At 44.4% G+C, this 18,177-nt stretch overlaps 1 protein-coding gene across 1 annotated transcript in view; it reads right to left on the minus strand.

The window, feature by feature from the left end:
- The window catches only part of APEH (acylaminoacyl-peptide hydrolase), an 883,124-nt gene that overhangs the window by 754,336 nt on the left and 110,611 nt on the right, over positions 1 to 18,177 (minus strand). Inside the window, exons 3-4 of the mRNA XM_086938781.1 lie at positions 7,779 to 7,905; positions 2,515 to 2,605 (exon numbers count right to left, since the gene is read on the minus strand). Coding sequence (XP_086794907.1) covers positions 2,515 to 2,605; positions 7,779 to 7,905 — 218 coding nt within the window. The remainder of the gene's footprint in view (positions 1 to 2,514; positions 2,606 to 7,778; positions 7,906 to 18,177) is intronic.

Raw genomic sequence — 18,177 nt, forward strand, 5'->3', positions numbered from 1 at the left:
GAAGTCCGAGAAAGATTTTGAAACCGAGACTCTCTGAGAAAGACTGAAGGAGAAATAGCGCGGAGCGCACAGAGACAGAGAGAGAGAGAGACGGTAGCTAATAGCGAGCAAGGTTCCAGTGACTTGGAGGGAAGCAGAGGAGATTGAGCCTAGCGGTGCAGACGTGTACCCGTGACGGCTGAGGTGTGATTCCGAGACGAGCCAAGACACAGAGACGAGAAGGGAACCTAGATGACTGCCGAGCCCCGACTTCATATTAACCAGGTGATCTCTGCCCTTTCCTTGTTAAGCGCGCGTTCTAACCTTTACTTTTCTTTGCAGCATATACATTGTGTAGTATTGTGTTTATTTTTATTGTAATAAAACACCCCAGTTCTTAGTGAACCGACATGTGCCTTGTATTCTTGTTCAATCAGGGTAACCTGGTCTTCTAGTCAGACATTGTTTGCATGAACGGATGCGAATCCCGATCAGGTAAGGAGTGACTGAGCAAGTAGGGAGAGAGGGAACATTTGATGCCAGGAGCAGAAGGTACATATTGTAATTTGGAAAGCCATACCAATTTCTATTATCGTAGTTCTATCCCGAGTAGATAACAAAAGACTTCATCCTTAAGTGTTCATAGGAAAGTGATCGTCGTTGGTACACCGCGTTAATGAGAGCACCTAAGATAGATGGTGTGTAGGTCTGCCGGATTGCGGACCGTGTGTGAATGAGAGCACCGGAAGGATACGGTGTGGAGGTCTGCCGGATTGCGGGCCGTGTGTAAGTGAGAGCACCTAAGATAGAGAGGTGTGTAGGTCTGCCGGATTGCGGACCGGGTATAAATGAGAGCACTGGGACTGCAGGCCCATGTGTGTAGGCGCGCCGGATTGCGTGTCGAGTGAGCACTGAGGGAGATCAGTGTGTAAGGGTATATTATCAGACCTGCCCCAGGGTAGATCAGTCTGGGCCTAAGTGGCCGCGAGGCTAGTAGGTGTGAATAGGATATTGTAGAAAACCAATGCATGTTTATTGCTATTTTCCCCATCCTTAGGTACGAGATGTACATACATATATCTATATCCATTGTAAATACGTTCTAAGGAGGGAGGTGGTTACGTTCCGGCTGGGTTAGAGGGGCCCCTAGGGGCTGATTCCATCTGGTCCGAAAATCTGGTCGGTACAGGCATATGTACGAAGCTGTTTGCAATTCCCAAACGCCAGAATTCGCGGGATTCCGGCGTTTGCGAATTGCAAACGGCGTTTTGGTATGTATCGGCCACATAGCAAAATAAGGAATCGCGAAAATTGCGATTCCTTATTTTGCTCAAGCATTTAAAGAATCACAATTTTGCGATTCCTTAAATGCTATGTAGGGGTGCCTCGCAAATTGAGATTTTGGCTTGAGGAATCGCAAAATACCACCTACTCCAAGTAGATGGTATTTTGTGATTTCCTGTTTAAATGCATTTTTAAAAAAAATACAAAGTGCCATGTGGCGCACAGACATGCCCTTAGGGCATGTATGTGTGCCACATGTACTTACATGCACATTCCAGGGGTGCAACAGGCGTCCTTTGGACACCCTGGCACCCTTGGAATTGCGATTCTCAAATTGCGATTTTCTCATTGAAAATCGCAATTTGAGAATGTATCCCCATTCATTCCTATGGGCCTCTTGGCCCATAGGAATGAATGGGACACTCATTCCTTAATTGCGATTCGTGGAATTTTAACAATTCGCAAAAAAATTGGGATTTTTTTACCTACATTCCATTTTGAAATTCTCAAATAGCGATTCCTTAAAAATCGCTATTTGAAAATCGCAAAATGAAAATAACATACATATGCCCCAATATTACTCTACTTAGACATACTAACTGTATAACTTGAATTGACAAACGCCCAATCCCTTTTGAAATTATCAACTGAGAGAGAAAGGTGTCTTGTCCATGGGCAGAATAAAGTCTACTGCTCTCTGGGAATGTACATTCTATCATATTATAGGCGACTTTTGGAACATGTGCAGTAAATATGTGAAGGCAATAAAAACTGAAGAATCTTTTTGAGTGAACATATGTAAAAATCATCATTACTGTATTACCTGCCTCCAATTACTATTTGGATATAGCTAATTACAGATGTTGCAGTGAACTACCCTGCCAAATACAGAATCAGCTTCATTGTCCCTAAACCATACAATACTTGCAAGGATACAAGGTACACCTAAAATGGTTCTCCTTCCAATTTGTATTCTGGACATTTTCTAGGGCCTTTTTCACCCTGGCTATATACACACCAACATTTGAAAAGGACCAGATATTGGAGCTGGAAGCCTCAATCTTACAAACAGGGTTTCCCCATAGAGACAGAGCATTTGGGCATGGCATATTAGTGGAGGTTTTACTTAAGGAGTCTGGCCCTCAGGTTAGCACACACTATCTAGTTGTGATGAGGTAGTTAACCTTATAGGCTCATTATCTCCCACCAAGAGGAGTTCCCTGCAGTCATACTAAGAAATAAAATACTCACTTCCAGAAACTGCTGCTCCTCTCCTTTGCTGTTTTTGGTATCTCGGATGACTGCCTTCAGAGCACCAGAGGGGGATTCCCTGCTTAGCAATCTACATGTTAAAGAAATGTTAGGGATTAATCCTGAAAGTCTTAGATAAGAAAATAAGAATGTTAAGGCAGAAAACAATTAAGTAATACACACTACTGACTGCCATTTCTTTGATCAGCTAGTTTACAACCGAGGGACAGAGACCAGGGGTAAAGTAATTTGCTGTTAATCACTAGATATTGTAAGCAGGATTTCAAAATGTGAATTACTGACCACTCCCCTACCTTCATAAAATCGGAACAGTTGAAGGTGGCTATGCCAGGAAATGGAATGCTATCAATAAAAAAGACTTTCTTGACACCTTGACTAACACAACCCAGTCCCCGGTCACTGACATCAATGACACTGAGGCAAACCTCCCCCAATGGCTTCTTGAGGCCAGTAACAAACACGCACCTCTCAGGAAAATTAAATTAGCCTGACGTGCCGACACCCAGAGATGGTTTTCTTCTGTTAAATCCCATAAATTGGCCTTACGCCAACTAGAGAGGCAGTGGCGACGGGAATACTCGTCTGATAAGAATTTTTTCTACAGATCAGCCGGAAAAGAATATATGAAGACCATCATCGCAGCGAAAGCCGCTCATTTCTCTTCATGCAGTCTTAACTCTAATAAAAGCTCCAAAGAAATCTTTGTTATCATGAAAGAACTGTCCAACCCAGACAGGGTTCTCACAAAGGTCATGTCCTCTCAAGCTCTGTGTAATTCTCTAAATGACTACTTTATAGAAAAAATCATTACCATCAAAGCCAGCATTCGTCTGCGCCCCCCATGTCATCCGCTACTACCATACACAGAATCGAATTCGTCTTCAGTTGTTTCCCCCCCCCCATTAGCACTGAGATTCTTCAGGAGCTCCTTGTTAAAGTTAAATCTGGAGCTCCTTCTGACTGCTGCCCACCTCACATACTCAAGGACTGTCAATCAGTCTATCCAGGCCCAGCACTGACACTACTAAATGAGTCACTTACTACCGGTCAAGTTCCTAAAGCCTTTAAAAAAGCCACTGTGGTCCCTCTTCTGAAGAAACCTGGTGCTGATCCTACACTTTTACATAATTATCGTCCCATTTCCCTACTCCGTTCTTGGCAAAAGTGCTAGAGGCTTACGTAGCCAAATGCCTGTCAGCTTTCCTGGAAGAATCTAAATATCTTAATTCCTATCAGGCAGGTTTCCGGCCAGCCCACTCTACTGAAACTGTCATCTGAGCTGTCCTGGACACTCTCCGTGACAGCGCGGATAAAGTCTCTCCTCAAGCACTGGTCCTACTGGACCTCTCCGCTGCCTTTAACACGGTCGCCACGCTATTTTGGTTGACCTTGTCAAACAAGCCGGCATTCTGGGTATGGCGGCTTGTTGGCTCTCCTCCTTCCTGGAGGATCGCTTTCAGGAGGTCCGCTTAGACCACTTTATGGCCCCACCATGCAAAACCAACTGTGGTGTTCCACAAGGTTCCGCTCTTTCTCCCCATCTGTTCAATCTCTACATCTTCCCCTTAATCCAGTCCCTTAAAGACAGGAATGTGACAGTATTTAACTATGCAGATGATCTGCAACTAGTTTTCCTGATCGATAACTCCTATAGTTCCATCACCGAATTTCAGGCCACCATGTTACATATCCAACAGTGGATGGACCGTAACCATCTTAAGTTAAACCCTGGGAAGACGGAACTTGTTCTTACTGGGGACAACCTTAAATTCTGGGGTCCTCATTACTGGCCATCAGAGTTAGGTCCTTCTCCCTCCCCCTCCCACTCGGCCAAAACATTAGGAGTTACCCTCAACAATGATCTGTCACTAAAAACCCAGGTTGGCACGGTCATCTCCAAATGTTTCTTTCAAATGAGGAAGATCAAAAAGATACATCGGTTCCTCACACAGGAAGCCCTGATCCAAGTGGTGGTCGCCACTGTCTTGTCTCTCCTGGACTATGCCAACTCTGTATACTTGGACATGCCTATCTATCTTTTCAAACGGTTACAAATGGCCCAAAATCAGGCGGCCAGATTGATCCTGCATCAACCTAGGTGGCAGTCTGCCACCCCTTTGCTAAGGAAACTTCACTGGCTCCCAATCCCTCTACGCTGTTGCTTTTAAGGTGGACTGCCTCATCTTTAAATCTTTGCATGGTAATAACCCCAAATTTATTAACACCTTAATATCTAGGCACACTCCATCCCGGAACCTCCACTCTACTCACCTCTCACTTCTTACCATCCCTGTATTCAAACGAGTCCGTCGGGGCGGCTGTAGATTTGCCACTCTTGCCCATAGAGTGTGGAACACCTTCCCGTTGGAGATCCGCTCCTGTACTGAGCTAATGCAATTTAGGAGATCCCTTAAAACGTGACTATTTGCACAAGCCTATAACTAAAGCTGTCTCTGAGCCTTTATAGCGCCATGAAACCACCTGGTGTATGTGCGCTTTATAAATCATTTTAACATTAACATTTAACCTTCTCTCTTTCTTCCCCTTTTCTTATCTTTCAGTCCCTTTTTACTGCAAATATTCCTCCTAAGATTGTACAAGTCATGGAGGAGAAAGTACAAGGTCTGAGATTACATGAAAAAGGCATCAGTCTCAGAAAAACATAAGGAGTTTGCAGAACTGAAGAAAACACAGTGAATAGAGCGAGAGTTCTGATGCTCTAGCTGGATATGAAAATCATGAAAGATGGGTTTGCTTGTTTTGAAGCATCCTTTTGGGCGAGTCTAGGGTTTTGGTGGCTGTGAGCTAAAATAGCTCAGTCTATGTTGAGATGTGTGTGCAACCTAAAAGCCTCAGGTTAACATCAGTAGCGGGCGGTGATATTTAGAAGTGGAGGGGCGCTGAAGTGAATGTTTTAACCCAGTGACAGGCACTGTGATAAATTACTTAACGCTCAATGCCAAAGCTCTCAATCACGGCTTGTTAAGAGGGTTTTATTTATAATGGACCATACCTGAAGTTGAGGCTGAAGGCAGTGCGAGTTTCTCACAGTGTCTGTCACTAGTTCAAAAAAATAATAATACAAAAAATGTTTACTTACCTACGTGTCTTCGGCTGTCCCAGCAAAATTCTGAAAGTCTCAGCCAACTCCCCTCTACCACTCCAGACAGTGATCCCATGATGCTGATAATGTTAAGCAGCATGAGAGAAGCACCAGGATTGGTTTGTCTGGGCTGGCTCGATGCTCCTTTAGGCACAGGGGACCAGATCTCTAAAAAATCTTCAGTTGTAGAGGTTTAAAGTGTGCTGGCCGTCGCAAGACAGCTGAAAAAAGTGACATGCACGCTTTAAACAGGATTATTTAGAACTCCTACTGTGCTGAAAATCAGCAGCAATGGCACTACCCCGCCCTGACTCTTGGTTCAGGCTGAGAGCAGCAGTGACAAAGAGGTAATGCATTCATTTTATTACCATTTTATTTTTCACCCTCTGTTGCGTTAGCAATGGGGGGGAGGGAGGGGGGGGTTAATCGATGCTCCTCTGCCCAAATGGAGGAACCGGTGCTGGTTAACATACCAGCAAAGTCAAAGATGTTTTCATCCTTATGCAGTTGATAGGAGTGCAATTAATGTGGAGCAGTAATATAACCTGTTTTTAACAAACAGTCTCATCTTCAAGTAGCACCCCATCTCCGCAAGGCCATTAACATCTCCTTCACGACCGCGACCTTCCCGGAGAGCTGGATGTTTGCCGAGATCAACGCCTTGCTCAAGAAACCCAGGGCAGATCCGAGGGACCTCAAGAACCTCCGGCCCATCTCCCTGCTCTCGGCAAAGGTCATCTAGAAGACCGTCAACAAACAGCTGACCCGCTACCTCAAGGAGAACAACATCCCGGACCCGTCCCAGTCCGGATTCCGCAGCAAATACAGCACCGCAGCTGCCCTCATTGCCACCACCGATGACATCAGGGCCCTGCCGGACAACAGCAAAACCACAGCCCTCATCCTCCTGGACCTATCAGCTGCCTTCGATGCCGTCTGCCACCGCACCCTATGCACACGCCTCCACAACGCAGGGATCCGAGACAAGGCTCTGGAATTGACCACCTTCTTCCTCTCCGGCAGAACCAAGAGCGTCCGCCTCCCCCCCTTCCGTTCCAAACCTTCCAAGATCATCTTCAGCGTACCCCAAGGATCATCCCTCAGCCCGACATTGTTCAACATCTACATAGCCCCACTCGCCCACGTCACCAGACTGCATGACCTCAGCATCATCTCCTACGCCAATGTGACACAGCTGATTATCTCCCTCACCAAGGACACCCCCTCACCAAGGACCCCCTCGCTGCTAAAACCAACCTCCACGAAAGAATGAAACCCGTTGCCGAATGGATGAAGAACAGCCGTCTGAAGCTGAACTCAGACAAGATGGAGGTCCTCATCCTCGGTTCCACTCCCTCAGCCGGGACGACTCCTGGTGGCCGACTGCCCTGGGAGCAGCACCGACACCCACCGACCATGCACGGAACCTGGGGTTCATCCTTGACTCAACGCACTCCATGACCAAGCAAGTCAACACCGTCTTATCCTCCTGCTTCAACACCCTCCGCATGCTCCGCAGGATCTACAGGTGGATTCCCACTGACACAAGAAGAACGGTCACCCAGGCCCTCATCAGCAGCAGGCTGGACTACGGAAATGCCATCTAAGCGAGAGCCCCGCCCAAACTGCTGAAACTACTGCAACGCACACAGAACGCCTCTGCCCGCATGATCCTCGACATCCCTCGACTCAGCCACATCACACCCCAACTGAGAGACCTGCCCTGGCTGCCCGTAAACAAGAGGATCACCTTCAAGCTCCTCACCCACACATACAAAAGGCACTCCACGACACCGGACAAGCATACCTCAACAGACGACTCACAATCCACACCCCGAACTGCCAGCTCCGGTCCACCGACCGCGCCCTCGCTACCGTCCCCCGCATCCAAAGTGTGACCGCCGGTAGCAGATCGTTCTCCTACCTTGCCGCCAAGACCTGGAACACCCTCCCCATCCTCCTACGGCAGACCTAAGACCTACTTACCATCAGGAGGCTACTCAAAACCTGGCTATTTGAGCAGTAGCAGCACCCCCACCCCCCTAGCGCCTTGAGACCCTCACGGGTGAGTAGTGCGCTCTACAAATTTCCTTATTGATTCATTGGTGTAAGGGGGCACAGTGTTTTGAATCTCACTTACTCTCCATTTATTTCTGTAGCATTCCCGGATGGGCTTGAGTAGACAATGGATTTATTGTCGTGGAATATTACATACTGTCGACAGAATTTCACTTTTTCATTCCGTTCCAGATCCTGCTGTACCCACTCTAAAACAAGAGTGAAACAGAAAAAGCATTAATACCCCATTCATTGCTAATTAGGATTCACCTTTAAGATCAATATCTTAGCACTATATAAAAATATTAGAAGTAAATTCTATAACTGGGTCACCAGAATTATCTACATTTGAAAATCCACTGAAATGTGATAGTTGTGGTCATTTTATGCAATTAAAACTACTCTAATGTGCTGCTCCCGACTTCACGTGTGATGTCACAGAAGACATCACAAATGGTATCTGTGATGGTCAGCCAGTGGGGGGATTGGTGATCTTGGTCCGGCAGGTATTACTATGCAAAGTATCTCAAATAGTTACATCAAATAATGACATCCTGGCAGTAAGAATTACCTTTGATTCGGGCCCCTGCCTGGACATTTATAATGTTTATGCAAGAGGCCTTCCAGGTAGGCGAAGATCGGAAATAGTAACAGCTGTAGAACATTTGCTGGATGTCATGCCCAGTAATAGCTGGCCGATAGTTGCGGGGGATTTTAATACCACGTTCGAGCCATTAGGGCTAGAGGAACAGTGTCTTATGGAAGAGGAAGACACCAAGTGGGGTATACCTAGTCTTGAGATTCCACCCATCAAAAATTGGTCAGAGATGGCCATCCAAATGAAGGGGCTGTGTGTAGGATATCAGTTGAGGGCCACTAATGGACGCACATTGTCTGATAGGATGGGGTAGACACATTTAACAAGGGCCACAGGGCTAGCCGTATCGATTATGTGCTAGTCAGCTTAAATTTGTGGCAGTTCCTCAAAGATATGGCTGTAGTTACGCATGCAGAAAGTGATGATAATCCCCTCATTACTACTATGGTTGGGCTGTTTGCTGAGGCTACACCGAGTAGGGAAGAGGTATTGCCACGTGACCTGGTACTAACTAATGATATGCGCCACCTAAAATGGTGTAACGTCATCGAATACCCGGAAATATTGACGGCTATTACAAATGATGTCGATAATGTATTAGATATGCTGGAAAGTAGTGAGGATAGTCGGAACTCGAAATCCCTAACAATAGAGATGCATATAATACTTTTTGACCGGCTGAAGTCATACTTCTGTAAACCTGTCAATAATAGGAAAGATAAGAATAAGAAGCCTCAGGGGTGGTACAATGAGAAATGCTGGCACGCGAGGGCAGAATTGGGATTAGCCTTAGGAAAAGGGGGCTCAGTTAGAGTAAGACAGGCACGTGACCTCTACAGGAAAGCCGTAAAGGCAGCCAAAAGGTCATGGGACCAGGGTAGGTGGGAGGAGCTAAAGGATGCATGTGAGTCTAGAAACCCAAAATTATTCTGGGATAAGTATAAATGGGACGGGGGGCACGTCCAGACCCCCCGCAGAATAACGTTGCTCATCATCTCTGGGTAGAGTATTTTAAATCTCAGTATGCCGCCCAAGCAGATGAGCGGAACCCTGATCCGTTCCCATATACATTTTACACCAGTGGAGTGTTCACATTAGAGGAAGTGGATAGAGCATTAGATACGGTTACACCTGGAAGAACCCCCGGTACTGATTGTATCCCTGCGGATGTTTTCTTAAATAATAAACCTTCTTGGCGTGTATATATTAGGCACGCAGCAAATGCAATCGCATGTGGCACTCCTATCCCGCCTCCATGGAAGTGGGCGGAGATAATTCCAGTTTTCAAGAAGTGCGACAAATCATCGGCAAGTAACTATAGGCCAATAAGCCTTATAGATTCTGTGCAAAAGATTATGGGGAGGCTGATTTTATTCAAAGTCCAGACATGGTTAGAAGAAAACCACATTTTAACCCCACTGCAGGCTGGCTTTTGTCCACTCACGAGTACTATAGATCAGGTCTTCCGTTTTATTATTATTTATTGGAAGACTGTAGTTTTGGGGAAAGGGGCATTGTATGCTGTTTTTGTTGATTTGAAGGCAGCTTTCGATCTGGTGCCACGCAGTAAGTTGTGGTGTGTCTTGAGGGAGTTGGGGATGGCCCCGGAACTGTTATCCTTCATCGTTCGCTTACATGAGGACAACCATGCCCGGGTACGGTGGGGGTCCAGGGGTGAGGTCACTGAGTCATTTGCCGTTGATAGAGAAGTGCGTTCTAGCACCTACTCTGTTCTCACTCTTCGTCAACGGGATGGCTGATTTCCTCTCCCTGGTCCCCACTGATGCGCCAGTGTTGGCAGGTGATCATATTCCCATCCTCATGTTTGCGGACGACACCCTAATTATTTCCAAGACACCTAGTGGCCTGCAAAGGGCCCTACTTCGGTTTCAGGATTTTTGTCATATTCGGGGCCTAGAAATTAACACAGAAAAGACCACGTTTATGTCCTTTAATGTACATAAATCTTTTTGCAGTAAAGTCTATATATAATAATGACCCCTTGGAAAAAGTAAATGCCTTCACTTATTTGGGTGTAACCTTACAGACTGATATGAGGTGGACAAACCAACTCGACATTGCCGTTTTAAAACATAAGCAGCAGTCAGGGATTCTTGCAGCCACATTTAAATATTCCTTCACTAAACCAATCAGGTTTTCAGGTTTTAATGTCTTTATTTCGATGATAAAATCATAAAAGACAAATTTGTCAAAACATTCATGAACAATTCAAAAATCTCCACATTATACAAAATCTTAAAAAGAAACGGTGTCAGTGTATTATCCGATATACAATAGAGCTAAAATCCACAGTTAAAATGTTATTAAACCATTGTAGGAGAAACAAGACATTAAGTAAAACTAATCGTGAAAGTAGGATTGACATATGCAAGAGAAACACTTTGCACATTGCACATTGTGATCATGGGGCAGTTAGATTCCTTCTAGCTCTGATTGCCCATGCCCAACCTAAATACTTGGCCAAACATATCACTGTAAAGTCAGAGGTTTTTGTTTTTAAGGCCCATATTGCGTCCGAGGAATTTCTACATGACAAGCGTTTGAAGATGGGTTTTAGCCATTTGGAACGGGGTTCTCTATATTGAGGACAAGCAAACAGAAAGTGGCCCTCAGTTTCCTTGCATCCAGGGCAACATCTGCAAAGATTTGAGGAGGTTTTGTCCCAGGATGAGGTAAAGGAATTCAAGGGTAATAGGCCCACCCGAAATTGGTGGTACAATTTTTTGTCCATTGGCCTGGTAATAAGGTCCCAGTATGTCTCACGGGCAGGGTCCAATTTAAAGCTTAAAAAGCGCCCCGTCAGGCCTTCAGAACTAGAGGCATGTGCCAAAGAAAGGCGGGTTGAGGCCCAAAATAAACCCTTAAATTCCTTTTTCGAGGGGAAGTTGTTAGTGCCAGGGGAGACCCACAGATGACTCAAGCCCATATCACATAGGCTCTTTTTCACTGAGCGAAGCCATGGAATTCGCTCCGAACCCCCCATAGCCTTCACCTCGGATAGCTCCTTTGCAAAAAGTGCCAAATCCTCCGATGTCCATAAGCGCCTCCAAGTGGACACTACTCTGTATCTTGCCATGTCCGTTATTGGAAGACAACCCATGTCGTGGCAAAGTGGGATCTGTGGGGTTGATTGGGGCAGCCCCACCAGGTTACGAAGAAATCTACACTGGATTCTGTATAGACTCGAAAGGTCCATGAAACCCCATAGCTCTGCCCCATAGAGTGTGGCAGCATTAATTTTGACATCATATATTTGTAGGGCGGGGACGACCCTTTTCGTGATGGTTTTCTTTTGCTCACGCAAGAGACATCCTGTCAGTTGGGCAAGTTTTAGCTGTTGGGTCTCTATTTGTGCTTTCCAGGACAGTCGGCAATCCAGAGTGACCCCCAGGTACGTCATCGTGTCGACTTGTTCCAGGTTAACCCCGTTTAGTTGTACACTACTACGTATTGGTTTTTTCCTGGAAAAAAACATAAACTTAGTTTTTCCCACATTTATCTGAAGGTCATTTTTATTACAATATTCCTTAAAGTTATTTAAGGCCTGCTGTAAACCTCCCCTGGTCTTTGATAGGAGGAGGGTGTCGTCAGCAAAGATCAACATTGGGAATTTAGTCCCGCCAGAGATGGTGCATCAGTATTAGTGGACCTAAAGAATTTGACTACCTGGTCAATAAAGAGTAAGAAGAGGGTGGGGGCGAGAACGCACCCCTGGCGGACTCCTCGTGAGACCGGAAACGAGTCCGTGAATTGCCCTTGAGCCCCCCATCTTACCCTAGCAAAATTGTCTTTGTGTAGTCTAATGATCATCTCAACCAGTTCCCCCGGCATTCCTAAGTCCCTTAATACCTGCCATAGTTTTCCCCTCGGCACCAAATCAAAAGCTGATTTCAAATCTATGAAGGCAGCAAAGATGGTGCCTCCACCAAGTATGACGACCTTCCAAAAGATCATGCAGAACCGTAGAACCTGGTCAATGGTACTTGTACCAGGTCTAAAGCCCGTCTGTAATGGGGACAGTATTCCTTCAAGTTCCATCCACCCATGTACCCTCGCCAGGATCATACGTGCAAAAACTTTCTGAAAGCAGTCAATTAAGCTGATTGGGCGATAGTTCCCTGGGTTTGATCTATCTCCCTTTTTATGTATAGGGAGGATCTCCGCCCCCTTCCATGTCTTGGGGATACGGGCACCTCTCGCTATGGCGTTAGCTATGCTTGTTAAATAAGGTACCCAAAGGCCTATGTTTGCTTTAAATAGGTCTGCTGGGATTTGATCCAACCCAGGAGCTTTCCCCCGCTTTGTTAGGCCTAGTGCGATCTCCGTTTCCGTTTCTGTAAAGGACATGGTCACATTGCCAGGGGGTATTGCATGTAACAAGTTCGATGTGGACATAGGGTCAACAACCTCTGAGCAAAATTGAGAGGAATAATGGTTTATCCAGTCTTCCGGGATACATGGTTAGATGGAGTACGGAAGTTACCATCCTTTCCACATCTAACAATATCCCAGAATTTAGTCTGGTTATTAGATTTGCTGGCGTCCAGAAGGTCCGCCCAAAAATCGTCTTCCCATTCCCTCTTTGCTTCCCATTGCACTCTTTTATACCTTTGCCTGGCCACCTTTGCTGCACTCAAGTCTCTAGATCTGACTTTCTCTATTAGATAACTATGGGCCTCTCTACACTCTCTGTTATACCATTTTGCTCTTGGGGCATTCAGATGCCCGGCGTTTGACTTACACGGTTTTGAGAGAAGGTTTTTAAGCTCAGAGAAACATTTATCATGTATGCCCATAATCTTATCTAATTCGCTATGGCCCCTCTCAACAACAACAGACCTCATGTTATTTAAAGCATTCTTCACCACATTTTCTATGTTGGCCTGTATCGCTACATCATTTGATATGGTTGCCCATTTCAATCTCCTCCGGTCATTTGATATGGTTACAACCCCTTGGCCCCTAGGATCTGGTTCCGCTAAACTTATCAGATCTTGCATTATGAATTTCAGGGACAGTGGGTTGTGGTCGCTTTCCGGACGCATAACAATTTCCATGTCAACAATTAGGCTCCAATATTCCATTTTTATGAAAATATAGTCAATACGACTCTTTCTCACTAAACCAATCAGTCCGGTGATTGAGATATATGGTATGAAGGTTTTAAGCTCCGCCTTATACGGAGCAGAGTTATGGGGGTTCAGTAATTTAAACCAATTAACTATAGCTGAGAATACCTTCTTACGTAAGGTCACCGGAGTCCCACAGTGTACACCCATGCGTCCCTTACTGTTAGACTTAGGAAGGAAAGCAGTGGAAGATCTGGCGAAACTCCGCCCCTTATTATATTGGCGTAGATTGTGGTGCACTGAAGAATTATCGCATTATGCCAAAGGTCTCAAAGACTTAATGGACGTAGATCGCTTTCACAAGATAACTTGGTTAAAGGAGATCAGATCGCTTTTGGCGAATTTGGGCATGAGTGAACTGTGGAATGACCCTTCCAACGCTGTCTTTCCTTCAAAAAAGATCATGAAGGCGAGGTATTGGGAAATGGTCATGGTTTCAGTATGTTCCGCTGGACTCTCTAAGCATCTAACTGGCCGTTTTTTGGAATTTAAATCAAGGCCCGTTTTAGAAAAGTATAGGGATGCTATTGAGAAACTCCTTGATCGTAAATTGTATTTCCAGCTAAGGGTGGGAACCTTACCTGTTAGGGATTTTACTAGTAAATGGGCAGCAGCCTCCAATAACGTATGCCCATGGTGTCCTGATAGGCAGAAAACGCTAAGCCATCTATTGTTCTTTTGCCCACTATATGCTAATCCTCGTAGAATGTGAGTTAAACCTATATGTAAGTTACTAGGTTTTAGAAGGCACGACGAAGCTTTAAGAGTCTTAATTACGGACCCAGCTTTGCCGATCGCTATTGCAATGGCTAAGTCTTTAGGTTGGGCTTGGACAATTCGACGAAAGGTGGCCCATTAGGTATGCTAAGAACCGTTATTCTATTATTGTATGAATAGCCTAGAAAGTATGTTAAGAATTGGGGTTATGAAATGTGGCAGGGTGATTATGGTTGAATCTTATGGGTATTATAAATATTGTTTTATGGGATGAATTTGTCAGTTAGTATGCTAATTTAATAAAATTGTAATCAATTTGTACATGCTTATTTTTGTGTAGCTCTCTATTTAAAAATGTGTGATGTTTTATTCATGAAATCTCTTTGTGCTTTTATGACACAACTGTCGGATAAAGCTTATTTGATTGATTGGTATCATATACGTCCTTGCTGGTTACCACACATTTCATCACCATCAATGTCACTGATAAACCTCCTTCCTTAAAGGTAGATGTAAAAGTGAAGCGCTGCTACCTGCAAGTATGTGTACATGGAGGAGACAGGCTGCTGCAGTTAGGCTTACTCAGATGACATTCTTACACAGGATAATTGCAGCTGGAATTCTTCAACCCCATTTTCAAGGAGAAAATGTCCCTGAAATATATATAGGAGCAAGACTATTTCCACTTTAAGCAAACATGTAGAAAATAGTAATTCTTTACAATTTCACTGATGTCATTGGCTAATGTAAAAGGCAGTGTAATAGTCATTTTTGTTTTGATGTATTATGAATGAGCATTGCCACATACAAACAAGTAGCCCTGGAAAAGTGGCCAAGGATAATCACTCTTTCTGACATTTGCAGAAAAGACAGGGTAGAACACAGACCATTCAATGAGTCATCAAAAATATGTTCAACAAATTATGGATGAAGTATGACTGTTCCTTCTCTATATACTATAAACATAAGCATGCATACCAACAATGACAAGGTCCGAGAGACACACCACATATACACTTCAGCCCACAAAAGACAAACTTGGATTACACACTCTGCAATCAAACATTCAGTTCTAGCTTTTATGACTACAATCAGCTTGCGCACTTTGATACCATATTTGTGGCAGCTGCACACTACACATATGAGTGACAACATACAGAACGGTAAAATGGCTGACTGGAGGGAAAAAAGCAGTGTTAATATTAAGATGTGATGGTCTGTTCAAATATTGGTCCATGAACACAACCACCCGGGTTTAGCATAGCGTAGGTGTTGGTACCAGGGCTCCTGAATGCTAATTAGTGTCAATGTATTTTCTTAAAGTCATCGGGGCACTTGTGGCACAAATTCCCAGAAGAGCCCTGTATACTAGGAAGGGACGTCACATAAGAGGTGAACTGGAGACTAGACCAATCCAGTGAGGTTGGATGACAGACAAGCGAGCTGTCACTCCTGGCCTGATTCCTGGAAGTACTGGGTCGTCAGATACATGGAAGCCATACATCCCCGGGACCGATGCTACATTTGCTATTCTGGGGTGCATAACGTGTTCTCTCAACTGGATTATTTTCTTTTGTCATGCTTGGAGACTCACAGGGTGGTGGGGGTGTGCATCCTTGCAAATGGTCTGTTTGATCACTCACCAATGGAACTACGGCTGTAACTGGGCCCAGGAGAGCTGTGACTGGGTTAGCGCTTGAGTGCATGGTGGCTGCAAGAGTCAGAGACTAAGACATACATCTTGAAAGCTATTGACCATTATCTTGTAGTAAACAAAGGCTTGGTTGCCTACTCAGAGGCACTATCATAGGTACTTAAGGCCACTTTGCGAGGGGATACTATTAGCCATCACAGGGAGAAAGAAGCAACTGGAAGTGTCCAATCTTGAGACTAATATCTTAGAACTAGAGAGAGAGTTTGTAGAGTCCCATATACCTTCCACCGTTAGGGAGGCAGTCCTCCGACAGAGGCTCCTAGATGTGACAAGGATGATGTGGCTTGCCACGCAGTCACATTGAATTTTGGGTCGAGGTTTATCAGTTGGGTCTGACTACTATACACCAACGTGAAGATCATATACTGACGATGTCCTTATATTCTAATATGAGCAGCGGGAATCTTGCACCTGGGTTCTCAAGATGCTCCAAATCTTTGGTAAATTCTCGGGGCACCATCAACAATGCCAAGTCCTCGGTTTATCCCATAATTTGCTTCTATTTGCTTTGGAACGAGCCACTGACCTACATATTTTTAATTTAAATATCTCTGGGGTTATGTGACAGGAAACAGACGATACAGCCACAGTTAGATCATCTGGCCTATGACCATGGGATCTGGTCAGCAGTCTCCTTGTCGGTTATGAGACACTCCATCTATAGGATGGTTGTCCTGCCATGCCTTCTATGCCAACTACAGAACTATGTGTTCCTCTGCCACGTTCCTTTTTCACGAGACTATATTCACTTCTGTTGGATTTTTTTATGGAACCACTAATCCCTGGGAATTGCAATTCTCCTTTTACCATGACCAGAGAATCTGGATTTCATTAAAGACAAGGAGGCTAACATTGTGCATTATTCTTTTAAGGCAACTTCCAGTATAGCCACTTAAAAGTTACACCATAAAGTAAAGCTCTAGAATAAAGAAGTGTAACTTGGCAACAGCAGCACAGAGATCAGCCTCTTTTAAATGCAATGAGAGCAAAAGGAAAAAGGTATTTCAAAGGCAACGAAGTCCAGAAGCTGGCATCCTGCAGGGAAGTCTGAAGGTTCCCCTACTCGGAGGGGAACAAACCGATCCGAGTAGGGGAACCTTCAGACTTCTTAGCTCTTGTGCTTTCACTGTTTGGTCAGACAGTGTTTATCCGATTGCACGCTACAATCCATTACAACCGTATCAACTCAAGTTTACCCACGCTGTGCGAGTGCCCACTTAAACTAGATCCTGCAGGGAAGGCATCTCCTTGGAACCGAGGAAAAACTAGGAGTTGAGAGTTGCTTGCAACAGATCGTGATGGTGAGCCATTCAAGACGAATTATCTGAAAAAAGACAAAATAGTAGGAAAATGTACATAACACCCTAAGTAAGGGGAAAAAGAAACTGTGGTTATTTATACTACACATAATAAGGCAAAGAACAGTCGAGAACTGAGTTATATTGTAATCTAAACAAAACATTACACGTAAAGTTCTTTGAAGAAGAAGAGTGAAGTAAGTCAAAGAGATGTTAAAATCCACTCCCGGGAGGGAGGGTTGGGATAATGCTAGCCTCGGTGTCTTTAATGAAATCCAGATTCTCTGGTCATGATAATAGGAGAATCACAATTTCATTACAAGACCGGAGGCTACTATTATGCATGTTGGTAGTCAAGTAGAACTACATATGACAGGTGTTTGACAGGTTTGCAGTAATGTTTTGCAAAGGTATAGGAACTTGACCAGTCTGCTGCTTTGAGGAGATCATCCAACTTACCTCCTTTCCAAAACGACTAGCTAGCCATAGCCCCTCTTAAGGAATGTGCCTGAAATCTAAGGAGATCGATGCCTGCCAATTGCATAGCCAGTTTAACCCATATAGCTATGGAAGAAGAAGTGAGAGGTTTGAACGGTTTAACAAAGGATAAAAGGAGTTGATTTACCCCAGCAGTGCAAAGAGGGTCCATCCTTGAATCATATCCCTTCATGCAATCCACAACACATACTTTTTTACAAGCGTCAAACCTAGGGTAAACAAGCCTTTGCAATGCAATAGGTCTCGCATTATGAAAGTTTGAGCTATTGGTCTTGTAAATGACAATTTTTAATGTATGTGTTGGTTTTGAAAATAGCTAAATTAATAGCTTTGTCATTTACAATGCCAATAGTTATAACTTTCGCAAATGTGACACCTGTAGCATTTGTAATGCAACATGTTTTGTATTTACGTGACTTAGATGTATTGATATTACAAATAACAATGGCTTTTAATTTTTTTAAATAATTAATACTTAAATAAATACTTAAATAAAAGTGATTGTA

This window comes from Lissotriton vulgaris, chromosome 9 (assembly GCF_964263255.1).
Source record: "Lissotriton vulgaris chromosome 9, aLisVul1.2, whole genome shotgun sequence".
In the NCBI taxonomy this organism is placed as follows: Eukaryota; Metazoa; Chordata; class Amphibia; order Caudata; family Salamandridae; genus Lissotriton; species Lissotriton vulgaris.